Here is a 20,146-nt window from a genome sequence, read left to right on the forward strand (position 1 = left end):
CTATGTTCTTTTCTCAAAAGCAAGCCAGCGCTCTGCGCGGCATGGTAATATCCTTTAACCCCAACATGCCATGTCAATTCTTGTGCCATTTATCTCCCAACGGTCTGTTTGCAAAGAACGGTACCCCCTATACATGGCGCTTTGTGACTCGAGATTTGCCTCGAGCCTTGTCCGCAGGTGTTGCTGATTTCACCGCAGCCTTGGTTGGCACTTGACCGTTACGCACAGGCTTCGCGGTGCCCTTCTTGTTGAGCTTTGGCTTCGGGGAAGTCTTGGCTTTGCCCTTGGAAGGTCTTCCTTTGCCCTTGAGCTTTTTCATGTAATCGTCAACATGCTCCTTAGCAACTGATTCAATGTAGTCCTGGTTCTCCCAGGTTTGTTCAGATGCTTCGTAGCCCAGCCATTCGACAAGCACCTGCTTCTTGCCCCTATGATTTCGGTGCTTTCGGATGGCAAAGACTTGGTAGACACCTTCGTCGTCGGGGTTGGTAGGTCGACCGTTTGGCTGGCTGCGCCAGTATTCGAAAAGTGCTTCGGGGCAGTCCTCGTGGAAGATTTCCTCATCGGTCCATGTGCGCTCGCCGTCGCTCCATTCAATGCGGAGTTCAAACCTGCCGTCTGACCAGCGATGATCCATGATGCGCTTGAATTCATGCTCTGAGTCGTCATCATCGGCTTCTTCCTGTTCAGACTCGTTTTGCGCAACTTCTTGCACCTTTGGCGAAGCTTGCGTCAAGCTGCGTCGCGTTTGAGTTCGGGGAGGAAAGGGAAGAGTATCTCTTGTAGAGGACGCTGGGGAGGGCGCCGGAGGACTGTTCACCGCCATAAAGCTAGCAGGCTGCTCTCGGTTCTCTCGCGCGGCCACCGTACTATGGAAATGGGGGTTAAGGCGGAAATTCTTTCTGGGTTGTCGAGATCTCGACACAGAGCTGGTGGCACTGGCGGGTGTCTCAGTGGCAGACATAGCAGGAGACTCGGGGAGTGCAGCAGGGGAATTCAGGCTGCTGTTGCGTCCGCTAGAGGTCTCGCCAAGCTCGGGAGATCCTCGATTTCTAGGCGACGATCGGACTCGAGCTTGAGGAGAGGAAACGACGGCGCGTTGACTGGCCGCGGTAATTCTTGCAGCGGGTGATGAATGTGTATTCCCCATAGAACTGCGCTTGGGATTTTTGGGAGGCGGAGGCATTGTCGATGAAATGATTGTAGTCGAATCGATTATCGATGTTGTTGAAACGTCGCTTCGTCGCGAACGCTATTAGGAAAGGTCAGTTATTTACTCTCTCTTTAGACTACCACAAGGCAGGCGCGAAGCAAGTTTGCGCTTCAAGGCAATTACTCACAGAGGAGCGGCGACTTCCAGATTCAGAAAACTGGTTAGAAGCGCGTTTATTAGCTCTTCGATCCCTTGGGGAGAAGGCTGGTTGCGAGGAAGCCATTATCGAGGGAGATTCGGGCTGCTGCTTCTTAAGCGGTGACGAAAGGAAGTTGAACAAGTTCATGGCGACGACAAACACAAAGAAACTGAACTGGTTCTCCACTAACTGCAGCTAGTGTGATAAACGATTGATAGAACGAGCAAAAAAAAAAGAGGGGAGGTGTTAGGTTGGGTGCCGATGTTTTTTTACTTTACGGATGTGTTGTTTACTTTTACGTTTGCATCTTGGGTTGGCTACAAGCAGGTTTGGCTTAATAGAACCGATGATATGCTGCCCGGGCTTGTAATTTTTTTATTAGCCAGGGCTGCAACGCGCCTCGGAGGCGCGTGTTGGGCTCCACTTTTGGCAAATGGAGAGATATGCATGCAATGAGGCGAGCAAAAGAAAGAAATCACGGTTAAGGATGAAAGTTCCTCGATAAACTGCAATCAAAGTTTAGACGAAAAACACCATCACACATCACAACAGAGGATCTTCCAAACCAGACAAAAAGCAAAGTGCCTGCCAATTGTCACGATTGGCAAAAGAAAGGGTCTGGCCGGGGATTGAACCCGGGACCTCTCGCAAGCTATGCTATAGGGTTTTCCCTAAGCGAGAATCATACCACTAGACCACCAGACCGGGTCACTTCACGTGATGATTTGTTGTTGGAGGGGAGTGTGTAATTAGCGCTCATGTATAGCGCGTGTAGGGAGATCAGAAGCGATGTTGAGTTGCGACAGCGGGAGCGGAAGACGGAGGGAGGGTAGGAAGAAGGGCGGTAGGAGAAAGCTTGAGAGGGGAAGATTGGTTTGGAAAACATTCGGAGGAGAGATGCGACGATAAGAGCCCAACAGGGGCGTTGAAAGATGCGCGTTACGACGTTTGTGTCTGTAGGGTAATTTCTGGACGAACGGGTGCTTGCTGCAGAAAAGGTTCCTGTTGCCTCCATATTATTTGAAAGCTTGAATTAGATGTTTTCAAAATTACTATCACAAATGCTTCGATTAGCTTTCGTGTGTTATGCTTGTTTGTGAGCGTTTAAATCTGCGGTTGTAGTCGGTGGCTTCGGGTGTGTTGCACTCGTCGGGTACTCAATCACAAACAAGCAGCGAAGAAGTTCATGATCAAACACCGACATGTTTCGCAGCCACGGGCTGAGCCAAATAGGCATCCACCTCGTTTAAAATCCGTGTGAAACACAAGGTTCTAAAGTGATCAAACAATCTTCTTTTCAATAGTGACATGCTTTCGAGGCATCATCGAATGTACAAACGCGACTAGCCTAGTTAAACGGATGACGCCGACAGCAAGCAGTTTGTGTACGAGGATGTGTACTACAAGTAGACTCTTGCAGTCTAATAGCCTAACTTTATTAATCAAATTCACAGTTTCTGAAGCTATTGATTGGTTACTATGAACCGGTAGGCTACTCTACCATGGATGTCGGTGCATGGAACGCACAGTAGCAGGTACCTTCTCAGGCCGAGAGCCATCAGGGTCTTTCAGTCCCCGATGTCACAGCGGCATGGCAGCGCTCAATCCAAATTAAACTTATTTGTGTTATACCATTGGTAGCATTATGCAGCAGATCTTCGGTCCTATCCAGCATTGCGATACAAACGATCGCGTGAGAGCGTCTATCTTTTTGGGTGGTTAATGTGATTCGCTTCAATGGGTTCAATCGCACAGTTCAAGCCACGATGAAACAAGCTCATTCCTCATCACCAAAACTTAACACAAATAACCTTCCTCTTCCGGCCACTAACCTCCACACGGTATTCGCCAATCTCGAATTCGGAACTCAGAATAAATATCCGTCGTTCTGGAAGTCTGCAAGGTACGCGATGTGATGTCCAGGGCCATGTGGAAAATCGTACGATGTGTGGAGATGAACCTTGAAAGGGTAGTCACGTGAGATTGATCTTACTGAGACGATTTTGCTCTCTGAAGGCGCAATCAAGACCGATTAAAGACAATATTAATTTAATATGCTTTGTAATAGCATACAGGAATGGCATGGGACTTTCTCTGTCCAAATCTGTGCGCAAATCGTGCTATTGTGGTTCACCCGCTAACATCATCATCGACACCTTGAAGGCCCAGACCGTGATCTGGGGGCGGTCGAGCCAAGGCGTGGTCCCTGTTACAGTTACTTGTAGGGCTGAAGGCAAATCATCCCTGCATATCATGAACTTGTAGACGCTACTGTCATCTTTAAAAGGTGGACGTCCCTCTGTTTGTGTCTTCATCTTGTCATGGCTTCAGTCACCAAGCATACTGAGGTACAGATCAAACAGTATGTAATTCTCTATCAACGCTATTCCTCCCAATTATTTCTTGTCAACAAGGTTGTAAATCTTTTGGATATCACCCAGAACCGCCTCAAAGTCAATCTTAAGATCCTTGAGCAGACCATCCTTGAACCCAAACACCCATCCGTGAACAATGGGGTACTTGTTCTCATGCCACGACTGCTGAACATCAGCAGACTTGATGACATTGCGACACTGCTCAATAACATTCAGCTCAACCAGTCTATCGTATCGCTCGCTCTCGTCCGCAATCGCATCAAGCTCCTTCTCATGAAGACGGTAAACGTCACGAATATTTCGCAGCCAAGGGTTCAGAAGACCAAGGTCCTGGGGCGTCATGGCAGCCTTGACACCGCCGCATCCGTAGTGGCCGCAGACGATGATGTGCTTGACGCCTAGGTGCTTGACGGCGTAGTTGATGACGCCCATGGCGTTGAGGTCGGTGTTGCAGACCAGGTTGGCGATGTTGCGGTGGATAAATGCCTCGCCGGGCTCGAGGCCGCAGATCTGCTCGGCGGGGATGCGAGAGTCTGCGCAGCCGATCCAGAGGTACTCGGGGGCCTGGCCGGCGGCGAGGTTCTTGAAGAAGTCGGGGTTGACTTTGGCTTTGTTCTCTGCCCACTCGCGGTTGTTGACGAACAGCCGGTCGTGGGACTGCTGGAGGTACTTTGTGATGTCTTGTTCAGCCATGTTGCGCCACGTAGGTTTTGACGAGCTTGACGAGTTGGTGTTTGGTGGAGGGGTTGATGAGGAAGACGAGCAAGATGAATGGAAGCGCGTTGCAGCAGGGACAAAAAAGCGACGAGAGAAAGTTGAAGCGATGGAGGAGCTAGAAGAAGAAGAGGCCGAAGAGCGGAGAGAAAAGGAAGCGAGCCGAGAGGAAAACATTATAGCGGCGGATTTTATCCACTGGAAAGCGTGGTAGCTCCCCGGATGATACGATAAAGCGATGTGACAAATGATGCAGCTACCTGCAGTAGGAGCTTGGTAGCACTGTTGGGGTGGGTGATACAAAGAAGAGAAGCGAACGGAGAAAGATACCGAAAGGTTGAGATTGGCGAGTCAATTTGTTGAGCTTTGAAGCTTTTCTTTTTTTTGTTGCTCGCCCTGCCTTGGTTTTTTTGAGTCACTAATTATTAACTTTAACTTCAAACTGATTGGATTGGCGATATGATAACGACGACGATTTCGGACGACGGCCCGTACGTAGCCGTGATCGCCGGCAGTTGACGAGACATTTCCGAGCAGGTCCGTACAGTCATTATTACAATTGCCGTGGTTATCGGATCAATTGAGTCACTGCAATGACTTTGGTATCCTTACTTTGGTTGGGGATGTCTGTGACCCCTGCCAGGGTATAGACGGAACCCGGGGATTATCATCTCGTCTTTTTCTTCTGACCCCACGCAAGCTCCAAAAGCGACAGATTGGCTGGCTTGTGCTGATTTTGAAAGCGATGACAGTGACTGGCCATCGTCATCGTAAGCCCGAATTGCCGGATCCCGGAGCTTTGGTCTTCTGGAAGAGCTGAGCTGTGACCCCTCTTTTGGTGGGGAGCTTATTTCCGTTTGCGCCAGCGTTTGTAGGTGACACGGTCAAAGGCAATTTTTGACGAGGCGTCCAGTAGAAGGGCAGACGGCAAGTAAGATTATTGATGGCGGTTTTATCTCACGTAAGGGATAGTTGAGTAAGACAAACAATGAGCTTGCGTGATAATCTTGTTTATGTGGTGATTTGTCTTCGTTTATTCATTTACATTCTATTATCTAACCACAAATAACATCCAATGCTAAAAAACAATGCTTAAAAGAAACGCCAGATAGAATCAGCAGTCTTGGTAGCCTTGAATCGGGCATACCATCTAACAACAGGCCACAACAACACCATCGCCAAACCCCAAATGGCAAGGTATGCGAAAACATTGTCGATACCGCGCGTAGAGCCAGGGTTCATGGGTTGCTTTCGTCCAGTATCGTGGCCAAACGCCCACACCCACAGCGCTCCAAAGCCAAACACGAAAAACATGTGCACGATGTAGAAAAACAGCGCCGCACGACCAAAGTCGATCAACATGGTGAAGCGCTTGGCAATATGTGTAGGGATACCACCAAAAATGGCGAGAAGAACAAGATTGCCAGCCATGGTGAAGGCCCAGAATGCGACGTCCGGGGGGTACTTCATGATGTAGAAGAAGGACTTGGCTGAGACGAGATATTGGTTGCGGTCGGGGTGAGCGATGTGCTCGGGTGTTTGAAGACATCCTTCGGAGAGATTGCCAAAGTGTGCGACGCGCGTGAGGACGAAGAAGAGGAAGAAGAATAGACCAGCTGCCAAATTGCACAGCGATGAGATCTTGGCGTTCCAGGTGCGCGCGACGTCGATGCGGCCGTATAACAATCCGAGGATCGCGAAGGATACCCAGGCCATGGGAGGAAAGACGGACATGACGCGTGGTGTGAGGGTGGTCCAGAACCAGAGTCCGAACCAAGGGTTGTGAGATACAGCCGGACTGTCGGTAGGTCCTTGTCCGTCGTTTCCAGCGGCTGAGTTGATATCGCAGTGGCCGTGGGTAGGTGACAGCCAGATATTCCACCAAATGGTCACCAGAGCTAGCACCACGAGAAGAGCATTGTGCGCATGCCATGAGATACGCGCCGCGCGGGTTATCTTGTTGGTAGTTCCGCTCTCGAGGAGTGCTTCGGTCTCTTCATCGGATTCTTCCTCGGGGAAGTATCGAGAAATGGCCTTCGCGAGAAGAGGTTCGGTGGAATCGATTGCCAGCCAGAGCAAACCGGCCAGGAAGTAATCGATCGCAAGAGAGAAGAGCACGGCGTTCATGAGCCATGTCTTGCCCAGTGTCATAACAAATCCCATAACAAAGTTGACCAAGATCAGGACCGCTGTGCGCACAGCAAAGTACTGCGCAATTCTCAACTTGGACCACCCCAACTTCGACCTCGATCGTCCAAGATACACAACACCGACACCAAGCAACAGCGTAAAACCAGGCGCGCAAAGATGTGTAAGCGTCCTAACGACATACGCAGCCGTTCTATTCCACTCCTTAATCGGAACACCATCCCCTTCTGTTTCGCGACCGGTGCCGTGGGACCATGTGTTTAGTGCAAGACCCATGTGGTCCATCGCCATGAGCAGCATGAGAAGACCGCGGAGCAGATCGGGAGGTAGAGCGCGGGAGCTCGGTTGCGTAGGTTTTGAAGGCTCTGGAGTGGCATCTTGGGGGATGGGTTCGGGGTCGATGTGCGTGGGTGGGAGGGTGCCGTAGGCGATTAGATGGCCGAGACGTTGGTCTGAGGAGGAGCCGTGGTGAAGGAGATGGGAGGGACGACGAGGAGCGCCGTTATTCTTTGGAGGAGCCATGATGACTCTGATCCAGAAGATGATAAATGATGATGGGCCAAAAGATAACGAAGAGGAGGAAGGGGAGGAGGGAAGGAAGAAGTATATCACTCGGATGAACCGGTGTGTTTCACCGCGACTTCCAGCATCATAGATCAGATTTCCATCTTAATAATCAAGACTTTAGCGGACTTTCGGGCATCCTTGTTGCAGTGGTTGCGGAGATTGATTGTTAAGCGAGGCTAAATGCGTTAGTGCCCTCTGAGGTGGTTTTTCTTAGCGTGTTTTGGGTTCGTGAGTTGTTCATCGTTCACGTTGACAACGAATACTAATCTTGGTATGATTTGTTTGAGGCGATATTGAGTTGTTGGTGATAGACAGAGCATCTACTGGTTGTTGTTGTCTTAGAGGTGATAGGCAGTGAGGCGTTGCGGTAGTACCTGTCAGACTCAGACATTCGATGTAACGGCCGACGACCCGACGTCATTTCTCCGCTGTGTCACTTTTTAGGCTGTCAGGTACTGTAACGGCGGGGTATCATTGCCGTTTTTGATACAATTATCCGTCTACCAAACAACCTACCAACTGTTTGAAGGCTCAGCCAATTCTTCACCAGTTTGTTTGTTGATGCCAGCAGCGGTCTAGGATCGTCTGATTGTTCCAACCAAGACAACGCTAGCTAGATGATATCCGCTTCCCGTCGATACTAACATCAGAACACCTTCTTAGCTTGACGGGTCGACAGCCGAGTGGTTAGACTGCGAATGCTAAGACTGCCACGAACGTATTCCCTCAATGCAGGGACTTTTCTACACCGTATTTACTTTCACGAACGACTATCTGAGCCTCATTTTCGGAGGCTTTGTTGTTCATGCAGTTCTGCTCTACGTGGCTTGCTATGGCAAAGAAACATCATATTTACGTTTGCTGTGTTGTTGACATCTAATCGAATTTGATGGAACTGTTGAGAACCATGTTCAGGCCATCGTTTAGCGACTGTTAGGTGGGCTTTTCATGGGTTTGTATGCGCGTATCGATGTCGGCTACTAAGTGGCTGCAGATACCCATGGGAAGAAACCCACTTCGCCATGTTTTCTCTTGTCTCAACAACATCCCATGATGCAGTAGGCACAGCTAGAGAAAAGCATAGACTCAAGACAACCATGCTTGTTATCCCAGTAAAGATACTGATAGGTAACCTATTAGTTAGTACCTGCAAGTTGCCTTGCCGTTCAGAGTTACCTGTCTCCCCTCACCAACGACCTATTATATGGCTTTACAAGCATCTCATTCACTGAGAGGAACCTCTTTTATCCCCAGCCGTATATTTTGTCTAGCCATGAAACATACCCACTCAGCCACTATGCACTCTCCCGTCTACTATCCCCATGACTATCAAACAAGGATCATGGACTGACATTTCACTATGCATAGCGGGGCTTTTCCAACCAACATCCAGATCGCTGCAAGGATAACCAGTATCTTTCCCATTCTATCGGAAATTCCCCTCCGGACTGTTATCATTTTCCCTATTCCCTTCCCTCTAGCAGCACGCTTAGCAACAAATGCCAAGCAAGAATGTTTCAAACGAAAGTGATATCAATAGGATAGTGACTCATGAGAGGAGACCAGGGTATGCAAGCCACGTTGCAAATCCAGGTACGCGTGCACGTGGTGGGAAGATCCCCCGCTACAACGCACCCATTTGCCTATCTTGCGGTGTGACAGGGTCTCTACATCCGTTCGCTTCTCCAGCGGGCTGAGACTCTATAATCGAGGACCTCACCCAGAAAGAATGAAGTCTCAGGGTATTAGCACCAAAAATATAAATGATGAAACAATTTAGTCACTTTATGTTAGGTAGCTTAGACTAGCACTCAGGCTACTCTATTATAGAAACTTAAGGCTTATTCTTCAGCTCTCTTTGAAAGAAACAGAGAAGAATGTCTTCACACTAGCAAGGTTGTTGAAAGATCTGGGTAGCACAAGAAATGCCACTTCAACAGGGTGCTTCCGTCTTGGGCGGAAACGAACGGCCCAATACCCCACGTATTTATCTATCCGCCAATCACTTTATCTAACAACCACATAAATGTTTCTTCAGGCTGTTTGGTATTACATATCTTACAACTGCTTTTCTTTCTGTTAGAAGTGTGGCGTCACAAAACAGGACCAGGCCTCTTCAATCAACAGTCCAGCCGCACACCGATCTATGTAACTATCAAGCCTACTTGATGCCCGTCCAATTATCATTATCACTATACCTGCGACAGGCGTCATAGAATCATCCTCTAAGGCTTAAGACGCTAAAATAAAGTAGCCTCGGTGCTAGTTCAAGCTGATATAAGGTGACTAAATTATTTCGTCCTTTGTGCTCTCAGCAGCCACTTCTTCTAATACCTTGTCGCTAGTGTAACCAACCTTTATGCTCTTTGTTCGACAAACTTACCGCCGGTTACGCACCTCGACATACATAAAGTAATAGAATCTTCCAAGCAATCAGAAATTCACAGTATAGATATAGGCCTAGGTATTCTCTGGCCATGGCGGAAATGGGTTCAGCAACCAGTATCCTCAAACCATCGACATCAGAAAACATGTCTATACCTTTGAAATCTTGTTTGACCAACGGGGGTACTATCAAGGCCCGCTCACCTGTTGATGAGGCTACGAAGACCGCATGCCTGCAGGAAATCGCCAAGAAAGGAAAACTATCCCCGAAAAGCGTTGATCATATTCTCAGCGAGTTCACAGCAACTTTCGAAGGCACAGATATCCTATCGTCTAGCTGGCTGGATTTGCGCTACCCCAATTACGAAGCTAGGAACGCCCCAAACAGATTCATTGCGCCTGTACTTCACAGAGCGGACCAGGGACATTGGTCTCTTGTGTTCGTGAACTGTGAGACTCATATTAAACAATCAACTGTCAGGGTACAGCATTATGACCCCAAACCGAATGATTCTCGTGCCGCGGGTGTCAAGGACAAAATCAAGAAATGGGCGTATGGCCATCGCGGGGACAACACTAAATTTCAGTTTGAAAATGCTGTAAGTTGCCATCCATTCTGGTATTTCGCTTGCTAACAGTACAAGACTGGCCCTCAGCATAGGACTAGTGAGATTAGCGGTCTTTTTATCATCATGGCAGCGCGAGCGTTTGTCCAGTTTGGACACACAAACCTAGCATGGGACGAAGAACCCGTAGAATACATCAGAGGCATCCTGGAGGACAAACGAAGACCTAACCTACCACGTCAAGACTTGGTCCGGCCTCCGTCGCGCGATGACAAGGTTGGGCAACGCTCTTCCCTCACTTCCCCCAAGGTCCCTCACACGCCCAGAAAGAACTCTGCCTCAATTCTTGATTACAGGGAGGATGTCTTTGGGACAAGAGCTCATACCCCGTCGGCCACCACGCGAAAAATTGCTGTGGACTTGGCCGGGAAGATGACTCCGCCAAATACCGATCGATCCATGGAGCCCAATTTGAAACGGCGCCGGACGGAGTCTGGTAGCCCTCTTAAGTATGACCAGGTGATCGGCCTCGCGAACTCATATCCATCTCTGACCGCGCTGAAAGAAGCGAGTGAGAGGACAATCGTCGATCTTGAGACTACACAGAAAGCGCTCCGTGAAAAGAACGAAGCGTCGGCTCGCGTTCAACAGCAGTTTGAGGAGTATGAAGAGGACCATGACAATGTCTCCCGAGAATACGAGACCCTCAAAGGCCAGGTAGCAAAGCACGAAAAGGCCACCAATGACTATCTAGCCAAGATGCCGCCGGTCCCCAAAGGCGTGTTCTTAAGCGCTGAGGATATGATGAACATCATGGTAGCCAAGTTCGATGAATCTGCAGCGCCTACTAGGAAAGAGTTGCAGGGCAAACAAGAGCTGAAAAGAAAGGCGAGTGATCTTCTAGAATTCACGGACCAAAAGCGCATAGCCATTGAGGCTGATGTGCGCAAGGCTGTTGAGGCGCAGAATTTGGCGGAGGAAGAGGCGAGGAAGGCGATTCGGGTTCATGATGAGGCAGAAGCTGCGGAGGAATACAGAAAGAAAATGCAGCTTGCGAAGGAAAATTCTGAAAGTAGTGATTGGTTGCAGAAGTGGCGAGAGAGACGTGGTGGTGTCTGATGCGAAGCAAGGTTTACGATTGTTAACAAAAGTTGGATGAGTTCATTTCGAGTTTTGTTTCTTGTAGCATAGCGGGTAAATCGGTCAAGTACCGTCAACACATTACCTAAGGGTCGGTCAGGGGAAACGCCATGGGAAATGCCTTGGGTATTGTCTCGTCATTGCATGTCAATACCAACATCCTATTCACTCGAGCATGCTCAGCCAAGGCCTAATTGAACCTGCGCGACGCATCTTCAGACCTTTCCACATTCATGTCCGACGCTGTTTCTATGCAATCTTTGTAAAAGGCTGAAAAAGAAGCCCCGTCAGTTAGGCGTCTGAAGACGTAGGCTGACTGCTGTCGCCTTTTAGCAAATAAGGCAGTCACGTACCACAAGTCCAATCACAAAACGTCAGGCATCACTGCATCGCCTCACAAGGCGTTCTCACCCAGACATCACTTTTAAATCCCCAACCGTAGCATAATCTCGTTCTCTTTCTCATACGATAAGCATCATCCACGATCCATGAAATTTGCCCTCAACAACCTTGTTCATTTCAGCATCTAGCTGCAATACCGTCGACCATGAGCGCCCCAGTTGCATCGACCAACAGCGCGGCGAGCAAGCCCCCAGGGCACGATATATTCTGTACCCCGGAAAACAGCGACTTCGTGTCCAAAGTCCCATACCAGAGCCTCAGTAAAACCGACCACGAGATCCGTCTCCTCAAGATCCTACCCGACTCAGGATCAGGCTTCGTCGAATGTGAACTTCTACCAGCTGTGTCGCTTGCCACCGTCCACAACAAGTACCTCGCCTTATCATACTGCGCAGGCAGCGCAAAGAATACCAAGCCCATCAAAGTCAATGGTGTCAATTCGAATGTGTTTGCCAACTTGCAACATGCCTTGGCATGCGCTCGCCACTATTGGGAGTCACATGCAGAGCTACCAGAGTTTCTGCTGTGGGTGGATCAAATATGCATCAACCAGTTTGATGTAGCCGAAAGATCCCATCAAGTTGGATTCATGAGGGACATCTATAAGGATGCGAAACGTACTCTCATTTGTCTTTCTACTTCGGAGACGAACGGAGATGGGATGAGATGGCTCACAAAGCCAAGTGTTAGAGCCGCGCAGATGATAACCGAGGAAGGAGCTGACATTTTCACCAAAGAGCTCGAAACTGAGCAGTTCCAAAAAGGTCTGGCTCGGTTCTGCGATATTCTAGCTAGCCCGTGGTGGAGAAGAGCATGGGTTTTCCAAGAGTTCATGGTGTCGACGCACGCAACCTTTCTTTATGGAAAGTATGCTATGCCTCACCATTATTTCGACGAAATAATAACTGAAACTTGTTTGAGACTTACCATAGCTAATGAATATTCTAAGGATGAGCTCAAACCATATCTTTCACGGATTCAACTTGCGCAAATCAATCCATTGTACTTTTTTTCTAGCAATGCGCACGATCTCTTGGCGGCCAAACGACAAGATCCTGTTCCGTCTGACTTGGAAAGCCTGCTTAGCTACACTGAAAAATTCAGAGCAACTGATGAAAGAGACATAATATACTCAGTTCTTGGCCTCGCCAGCCCTGGCTATGGGATAACGCCAGACTACTCTCCCGGGAACGACATGAGGAAGCTTCTAGTAGAAACTACGAAGAAGATTATAACTTTCAAGGATAGTCTATCCGTATTGTCGCTCCTTAGTCCAGATATTGGCCCAGCTGACCAGAGAGGGCTCTTACCTTCCTGGGTAGTTGATTGGCATGACCCTATTTGCCTCCCCACTAAACAGCATTGGGATACCAAGAGACCCGCGATAGGCTATTTTGCAGAACATAGAATTATAGCTGGTTCTCTCGACGCTTCTTTCGTGCAACTTCCACCTCCAGAACGCCCAGAAACACTAATAACAACCCTACAAGTCTGGGCATTGCGCGTGGAGACCAATTTTAAGACAGCGATCCAGCCTGAGGGGTTGAAAGGTCAATACGAAGGGTCTCAGCATCACGAGATAGAGACTCCTCTTCGAGTCGAAAGCGATAAAGAGCTGTGGATCCTTTGTGGCGCTCGCGACCCATTTCTTTTGAGTCGGTATGCGCATGGATATCGAATATTTGCTACTGGACGTTGGATAAGAATTCTTTCTAAAACAGAGGGGGTGACGGAGTTTTCTGAGTTCATGGATGATCAAGGAGTGTACGATACGAACAAGATGGATTGGAAGAAGATCACTATCTTCTAAACAAATGAAACAAAGGAAGTGGCTGGAAGCACGTTTTGGCTTCAGCTTAATATTTTGAGGCCAGGTGCAGATACACCGAGAGTCCGTGGATGTGACTTGATGTTGTCTTGTTCAGAAAAGCAGTGTCTTGCAGCTTCAACCTTACAGCGGATATGCTGCGCCATCTGCTCTAGGATCACTACCCGCCGACCAAACCGGCGTTCCATCTGGATCAATAGTATATCTAATAATCTGACCCCTTCCAAACATAGCCCTCTTCCATCCCTTAAGCACAACTACATTATGTCCTAATGCCTTCAACTCCTCGACAGTCTTTTCAGATATACCCTCCTCTACATGCACAGTCCAGTCTAGCACGTTTCCTTCGTCTGGCATACCAGCTCCGATGCAGATTCGCGGCGCATCTAGTGCTTGTTGGGGGTTCAGGCCGAAGAGGACCTGGTTGAGGAGAACTTGCACGGTTCCTTGGGGTTGGTTGTAGCCGCCCATTACGCCGAATGCTGAGTGAAGGGAGCCGTCGTTGAGATTTGTCGCCATGCCGGGGATGATGGTGTGGTAAGGTCTCTTGCGCGGTTCGAGCTTGTTGGGATGCTTCTCGTCTAGGGAGAAGTTGGCGCCTCGGTTCTGGAGCGTGAAACCGCAACCCTTGGGGATAATCGCTGTGCCGAAACCTGCGTAGTTGGAGTTGATGAATGAAGCAGCGTTGCCAGCTGAGTCTGTAACGGTGAAGTAAACTGTGTCGCTGCTCTGCAAAGCCGGCGATACGAAATCGGGGTTTCCAGGCTGAACACCATCGTGCGCCTTGTTCGCATCAAAAATCTTGGCCCTCTCGGCAAGATACTCTGGCGAAATCAGGCCCGAAGTCGGGACCTTGGTAGTGTCTGGATCAGTAACATACCAACTCGCGTCGGTGAATCCCAATCTCAACGCCTCAATAATCGCATGCAAATAAGCCGTCGAATTATGATCCTCAACTCCGAACCTGGGAATCTTGCCCATCTTCTCAAGTTGTTCAACAATCCCCAGGGCCATAAGCGCAACGATACCCTGTCCATTAGGAGGATGCTCCCATAGCTCGACGCCCTTATCTTCAAGACCTTGACCGCGGAACTTAACGGAGATGGGATCTGTGTTTTGGGTGCCTGTTTCGAGGTGGTGCTTAAGGTCGTCGAGTTCGAGGTATCCGCCGAGGTCTTGGACAACTTTGACGATTTCTTCGGCGATGCGACCTGTGTAGAAACCCTTCTTGCCTTCGGTAGCTAAGGCACGGAAAGTGGCGGCGAGAGTTGGGTTCTTAAAGACTTCGCCGGGACGGGGGGCGCGAACACCGTCTGGTGCGTTAGGATCCTTCTTGAGCATTTCTGCAAAGTTGGGAGAGGCGTTGCGAAGAAGCTTCTCTTGCGCTTGCCACTACAGCTCATCAGCCCACCACTCGAAGTAACGAAGTGTCTATACTTACCGAATGAGAAGCAATCTCAGTAACAGGATGTCCATTCTCAGCCAACTTGATCGCTGGTTCAAGAATCTGGCTCATCGTGACCTTTCCACTACCGAATCTCTCGACGGTATCGACCCAGCCAGCCGCAGCACCAGGAACCGTTGCAGCGTGGACGCCATGCGTTGGGATTTCACCGATCTTACCGTCTGGAATGTTCAGACTCTTGCGAATTGTCTCGAGGGTCTGTTTTGAGCCTGAGCGGCCTGAACCGTTGAGGCTTTTGACGGTCTTTGTTGCGGCGTCGAAGTAGAGGAGGAACATGTCGCCTCCGATACCTGTAGATACTGGCTCTGTGACATTGAGACCGGCGGCTGTTGGCGTTAGTATATTGCCCAAGGGCACTGATCTGGGTTGTCGCTGGACATACCAACAGCAACGGCTGCATCCTGCGCCATGTTAGTAACTCATCGCATGAAGTCTCTGTGAGAAGAAACTTACAGCAGCATTTCCTCCTGCTCTCAGAACTTCAAGACCACAATTCGCCGCATGAGGTTGAGGCGCAGCTACAATTCCCTCGGTGCTATGAACAACACTCCTTCGTGAAGGGAAGCCAGTGAAGCCAGCCGAAGGCGGCTCATAGATTGATGATGTAGGAAGCGGCATCTCTACGTTTGCTCTAATCGCGTATTAACACTGGAACGAACAATAAGTCAGTGACAACAAACAATAATTCAGGCAATCAATGACGGAGTTGAGGAACCTGGGGATATATATAATTTACCTAATGATAACCTCGGGTCAAGCCCGAAATATTGCTCTTTCAAACGTGGGGGATGGCGGGGTAATTGGGTAACCATGGAGAAATGTCGTGATAATCCATCCCCAGGTCGCCGATCTTCGGACATTGTTTGTCCGAAGGGTATTTAGAGGGCGCTGGTTGTGTTACATTCTTGATAGAGGCATTTCTTTAGGGATAAGAGGGTGAGTTCAGTTCTGATTAGGTAGTCATTTTGCAAAGGTCGATTGACGTCATCCTGGCGATGGATTAAGCGCGAATTGGTTCGATTCAATTAACTGTTGTAAGTGAGACTGGCGACCAACATGACACGAACTGAACTCGCAGATGGGGGGTATGCTGCATAGCTATTATATGCTGGTAAAAGGTAGTCAGAAAAAATATGGCAAAACTTCCACTGCGCCGACTTGGCGTGTGAGTCTGTCAGTCAATCGCACCCCCGTAGCGCACCTCAGTTGGTGAGCTTCATCCCGAGCCTCATCAGACCCCGACAATCTCATATTCCCGGCAGGTTCGAAAACCAATAATCAATATCGTAGGTATATATGAGCTGGACAGTATTTCGAGAGTAGCTACGCTGTTTGTATTGCTTCGGTTGAGGACTTTACTAGGACTCCTCCGCCATCGAGGAGGCTCTTGGTGGCTCCGGCTATGACTTGCTGTAGACGGTGACGGAGGTCTTCGCGGGTACGGAAGTTGGATTCCACATTGTAAAAAAGCGTTGATTAAATGGACATCATGATATTCTCGCCGGGCGTAAGTCAAAGATGAATGGCGTAAGGAATATCTGCGAGTAATGTGAGTGAAGACTGAAGTGAGTGGTCTCATCATGGGTCTTGGGCTCTCGAGCGAAAGCGACTGATGAGAATGATGAAGTCCTTGACAACTCGGGCTGCGCAACATACGACGAGACGGCTGCTGCTTGCGTCCACGACCATTGACGATTACTGTCAGGTAAGTGGTTCCGAAATGCGATACCCTCTGGCATTTCCTTGTCGGCGGCGTTTGTTGTTTGCTCTTGTGCCTTGTATCGTGATGCTTGACCACCTTGGCCCCATGGATGCGCTAACAGCGAGGCATCTAGCCCAGATCGGCGGTCGCGAGGCATTGAACATGCGTGGGCAATCTTACTTTGGGAGGTGAAGTTGTCCAACTACTCGCTGAGTTATTCACTGCTCATCGAGATCGACTACCGGCAGCTCCCGCTTGCTCAAAATCGCAAGACACGGATGCCCCTGTCGAGCCCCCCATGGGGGACTCTGCAAGCCGTTTTATTCCCATTCGAAGGCGAGGCGCCGAGCTTTTGTCCCGCCCCGTGTATCGCCTCCAGCTCATAACAAAAAGCAGACAGCAAAGCCTCCCCAGTGCCAAGCATCCAGACTCACTTCCGTCGACACGATGTTACTAAAGATTTACAAGTCCGACAATATTTAGGCCCTCCCACAATGACTCAAACCCCTACATTCCAGCCCCAAGCCCAGCCAGATCAAGAACCTGGCTTAGACTCCTGCCCATCGCGGCGCATCGGAACCAACGATAACTTTATCGAAGCCATAATACATCACAAACATATTGCAAATAGACAAGATGTTCGGGTAGTTACTCAACAAGCCAATTGCTTAGCAACCTAACAATATTCCAGGGATCTAAGACAAGCCACATACATAAAGACCGACACACGTGCTACCAAACAAGGCAACATTCCTGTCACTACGGAATTTGATAGGCTTCAACTAGTCTTTTGCGGCGTGTTTAATGCAGGGTCCCGACCCCGATCAGCGTTCCTGCATTGAAGATTAAGTTTCTGACGATCAACTAGAGTTCAAAGTCTTTCTATAAGATAGAAGTGATACTCTCGTCAAGTTGAGTCGTTCAGACAAAGCACACACTCATTCAAACCGTTCCATTACTCTCAACTCAAACACTCCCTACATCTCTTTTACTATCATATAAAAGAAAACCACCACAATGAAGGCTGTTTACGCTTTGACTCTCGCCATCCTCGGCGCTGAAGCCTACGTTCTTCCTCCCGGTGCCGCTCCCAAGGCCAACTACGCTCTCCGCCCTTCTCAAAACAACGCCCCCGTCAGCAACGGAAACAGCGGCTTCGGCTCACCTAACAAGAACGCCGCCGGCACAAAGATCAAGTTCACACCTGGTGGCTCCAACTCTGGAACGAAAAATAATGTCGTTCCTGGCTTCATCGCCCCCAGCAAGCGATCCAAGTCTGTTGACGATGATGGTGATGACTACGAGGTCGGCGAGGGCTCTCAAAAGAACGACGACGACGACGAGGAGGGTGTGATGTTCACCACCTTCTCTACTCCTCACTTCAAGATCGGTACTCCTAAGCAGAATGATACTCCCAAGGAGGACGATGATGCTGCTGATGCCGATGCTGCTGATACCAAGGAGCGCAAGTTCAAGACTCCTAGCCACAAGAAGCAGAAGGGCAGGAAGCAGAAGCACACTGGAGACGATGACTCTTCCACCAAGACTGATGACAGTCCCAAGACTTCTGCTACTCCCAAGGCTTCAAAGGAGGATAAGAAGGCTGCCAAACAAGCAGAGAAGGACAAGAAGGAGGCTGCTAAGCAGGCAGAGAAGGATGCCAAGAAGGCTGCTAAGGGAACCAAGTCTAGCGACGACGACAAGAAGACTACTAAGTCCGATGACAAGAAGACCAAGACCCACGACAAGAAGGGCAAGAAGAAGGCTTCTGACGACGACGACACTGCTACCAAGACAGATGACGACAAGCCCAAGGCTACTGCCGCCGCCAAGAAGGCCAAGTCTGCTTCTCACAAGTCTCACTCTCACTCTTCTTAGGCATATATCTCATTTACTCGATCAGATAATACTGGCATTATTTCCTAAATGTACTTAGACTGATAACTTTCCTTGAATAAAGAGGCGGGCGTTTAGTATATATAGCTGTCAATAGTATCAGACTATTGCTTAGAATAAACCTTCTCATAAAACTATTTCACTTACTCACTCAATCTCCATACTGACATGTTGTAGAATATTAACCCTCTCCGCAAGTGGTATAGTCAATTCTGGTGGTGAAAGCTTCACTTACACAATTATGGTGGCGTCCGCCGCTTCGGGATTGGCGTTTCATTGAGTTTGACCGAATGGACCCTGCGTTCCTGTCCTGGCGTCCCTGATCGACATTATTCATCGCGTCGCATGTGGAATAGTGCGTCATATTAAAGACGATGATGTTCGATTATTGACTGGAGGTGAAGTCATCGTGATCAGTTGGCGCGAAGCGACTTCGAATGGTAGAGTTGCGTGAAGGCCTTGCTGGATTCGTTGCAGACAGTCAGATCAGCACAGCATATAATCGGGTTGAATGTGAATACATCATCGTTACGTATTGATCTATTTCCTTGTCAATGAAGTCTAGTTGCCGAGAGTGGTTTGGGAAAGACCTCGCCAGTGTTCCGATATCCATTCTGTCGCGCTATCATATTGGGGTTTAGTGCGACTGAATAGACAAGTAGAAGAAGTGGTCTCATCTCGCTCAAAGCGTAAGTAGATTTAAGAATATGGCAGTGATCGCATTGCAGCTATTGTGTCATTACATCGCCGGTCGAGCTCATACTAATACCCATCCCAGACAAATCGATGCCCATAAGCAAGTGGCAAACTCAACCACACAAACACCGTCAAAACGCTCATACGGACACAAACAGGAGAGCCGGTCACCTCGCATCAGGAAGCTGTATCAGCAGTCATGACAATGCCGTCGATAAGTGTGCATAAAAGATATCCTGGCGTTGCTTCGCGTACCAAGCAACAGAATACGCCCAGTGACACGCAAACCACGCTGTAGGAAATGATTAGAACATTAGCTCCCTCGTACCTACCAGCGAGGATATGGATACATAACGCCAGATTGATTGATAGACAGATAGCTAGCATCGACTGAAGGAGGACGCTGTGTTAGTGAATGTTTCTGAGGTTTCGGAGACAACTTACACTCAATATCCAACGCCAAACTCTCATATCTCTGCAGCGGCCCCAATCGAATTCCCACGAGGGGACATATTCATGGGAGTAATATGACTGTCCAGAATGGTGACTTGACTGATGGCTGCGCGTTGATCGGCTTTGCGAGCGTTGGAAATTGGTGTGTAGTGAATTTCGACTGTCTAACCGTGACTGGCGACTCTTCTTTGGCTTTGTAGGTCTGGTACCCTCTGTGCCCTCTGGACTAAGCTCTCGGGCATCGGTCGTAGACGCCTTGCGTCGGGGTTCCACTTCGTCCGTTCTCTTTTCCTTGACTTTCGGATGATGTGCACAATGAGGACTGATGCGGTCGCCACAACTCGAGTACCAGTGATCTTCATCAAAATCCCTCGGGTCTTCTATATGCCTACAGAGCTCCTTGGCTCGAGCCACGGCTCTGAGGCCCTCAAACTCTTGCGGTATACCCTGGACTGTG

At 49.1% G+C, this 20,146-nt stretch overlaps 7 protein-coding genes across 7 annotated transcripts; 3 read left to right on the top strand and 4 right to left on the bottom strand.

Annotated features, from left to right (window-relative positions):
- Positions 1-127: 127 nt before the first annotated feature.
- FIESC28_08382 (uncharacterized protein) lies at positions 128-1,186 on the bottom strand (the record flags this gene model as incomplete). The annotated part of the gene is made up of 1 exon (XM_031162520.1): positions 128-1,186. The coding sequence occupies one exon, from the start codon at positions 1,184-1,186 to the stop codon at positions 128-130; it is 1,059 nt and encodes a 352-aa protein (XP_031013380.1).
- A 2,562-nt stretch (positions 1,187-3,748) lies between these two features.
- Positions 3,749-4,420, bottom strand: FIESC28_08383 (uncharacterized protein; the record flags this gene model as incomplete). Its single annotated transcript, XM_031162521.1, has 1 exon — positions 3,749-4,420. One exon carries the CDS (start codon positions 4,418-4,420, stop codon positions 3,749-3,751), a length of 672 nt encoding a protein of 223 aa, XP_031013381.1.
- A 1,113-nt stretch (positions 4,421-5,533) lies between these two features.
- On the bottom strand, positions 5,534-7,111 carry FIESC28_08384 (uncharacterized protein; the record flags this gene model as incomplete). Its single annotated transcript, XM_031162522.1, has 1 exon — positions 5,534-7,111. The coding sequence occupies one exon, from the start codon at positions 7,109-7,111 to the stop codon at positions 5,534-5,536; it is 1,578 nt and encodes a 525-aa protein (XP_031013382.1).
- A 2,576-nt stretch (positions 7,112-9,687) lies between these two features.
- FIESC28_08385 (uncharacterized protein) lies at positions 9,688-11,226 on the top strand (the record flags this gene model as incomplete). The annotated part of the gene is made up of 2 exons (XM_031162523.1): positions 9,688-10,140; positions 10,186-11,226. The coding sequence occupies 2 exons, from the start codon at positions 9,688-9,690 to the stop codon at positions 11,224-11,226; spliced, it is 1,494 nt and encodes a 497-aa protein (XP_031013383.1).
- A 568-nt stretch (positions 11,227-11,794) lies between these two features.
- Positions 11,795-13,459, top strand: FIESC28_08386 (uncharacterized protein; the record flags this gene model as incomplete). The annotated part of the gene is made up of 1 exon (XM_031162524.1): positions 11,795-13,459. One exon carries the CDS (start codon positions 11,795-11,797, stop codon positions 13,457-13,459), a length of 1,665 nt encoding a protein of 554 aa, XP_031013384.1.
- Positions 13,460-13,600: 141 nt separating this feature from the next.
- On the bottom strand, positions 13,601-15,560 carry FIESC28_08387 (uncharacterized protein; the record flags this gene model as incomplete). The annotated part of the gene is made up of 4 exons (XM_031162525.1): positions 13,601-14,869; positions 14,919-15,268; positions 15,325-15,343; positions 15,396-15,560. The coding sequence occupies 4 exons, from the start codon at positions 15,558-15,560 to the stop codon at positions 13,601-13,603; spliced, it is 1,803 nt and encodes a 600-aa protein (XP_031013385.1).
- A 2,101-nt stretch (positions 15,561-17,661) lies between these two features.
- On the top strand, positions 17,662-18,522 carry FIESC28_08388 (uncharacterized protein; the record flags this gene model as incomplete). The annotated part of the gene is made up of 1 exon (XM_031162526.1): positions 17,662-18,522. The coding sequence occupies one exon, from the start codon at positions 17,662-17,664 to the stop codon at positions 18,520-18,522; it is 861 nt and encodes a 286-aa protein (XP_031013386.1).
- Positions 18,523-20,146: the final 1,624 nt, after the last annotated feature.

Source organism: Fusarium coffeatum, assembly GCF_003316985.1.
Source record: "Fusarium coffeatum strain FIESC_28 chromosome Unknown BRIP53273_contig_195, whole genome shotgun sequence".
Taxonomy (NCBI): Eukaryota; Fungi; Ascomycota; class Sordariomycetes; order Hypocreales; family Nectriaceae; genus Fusarium; species Fusarium coffeatum.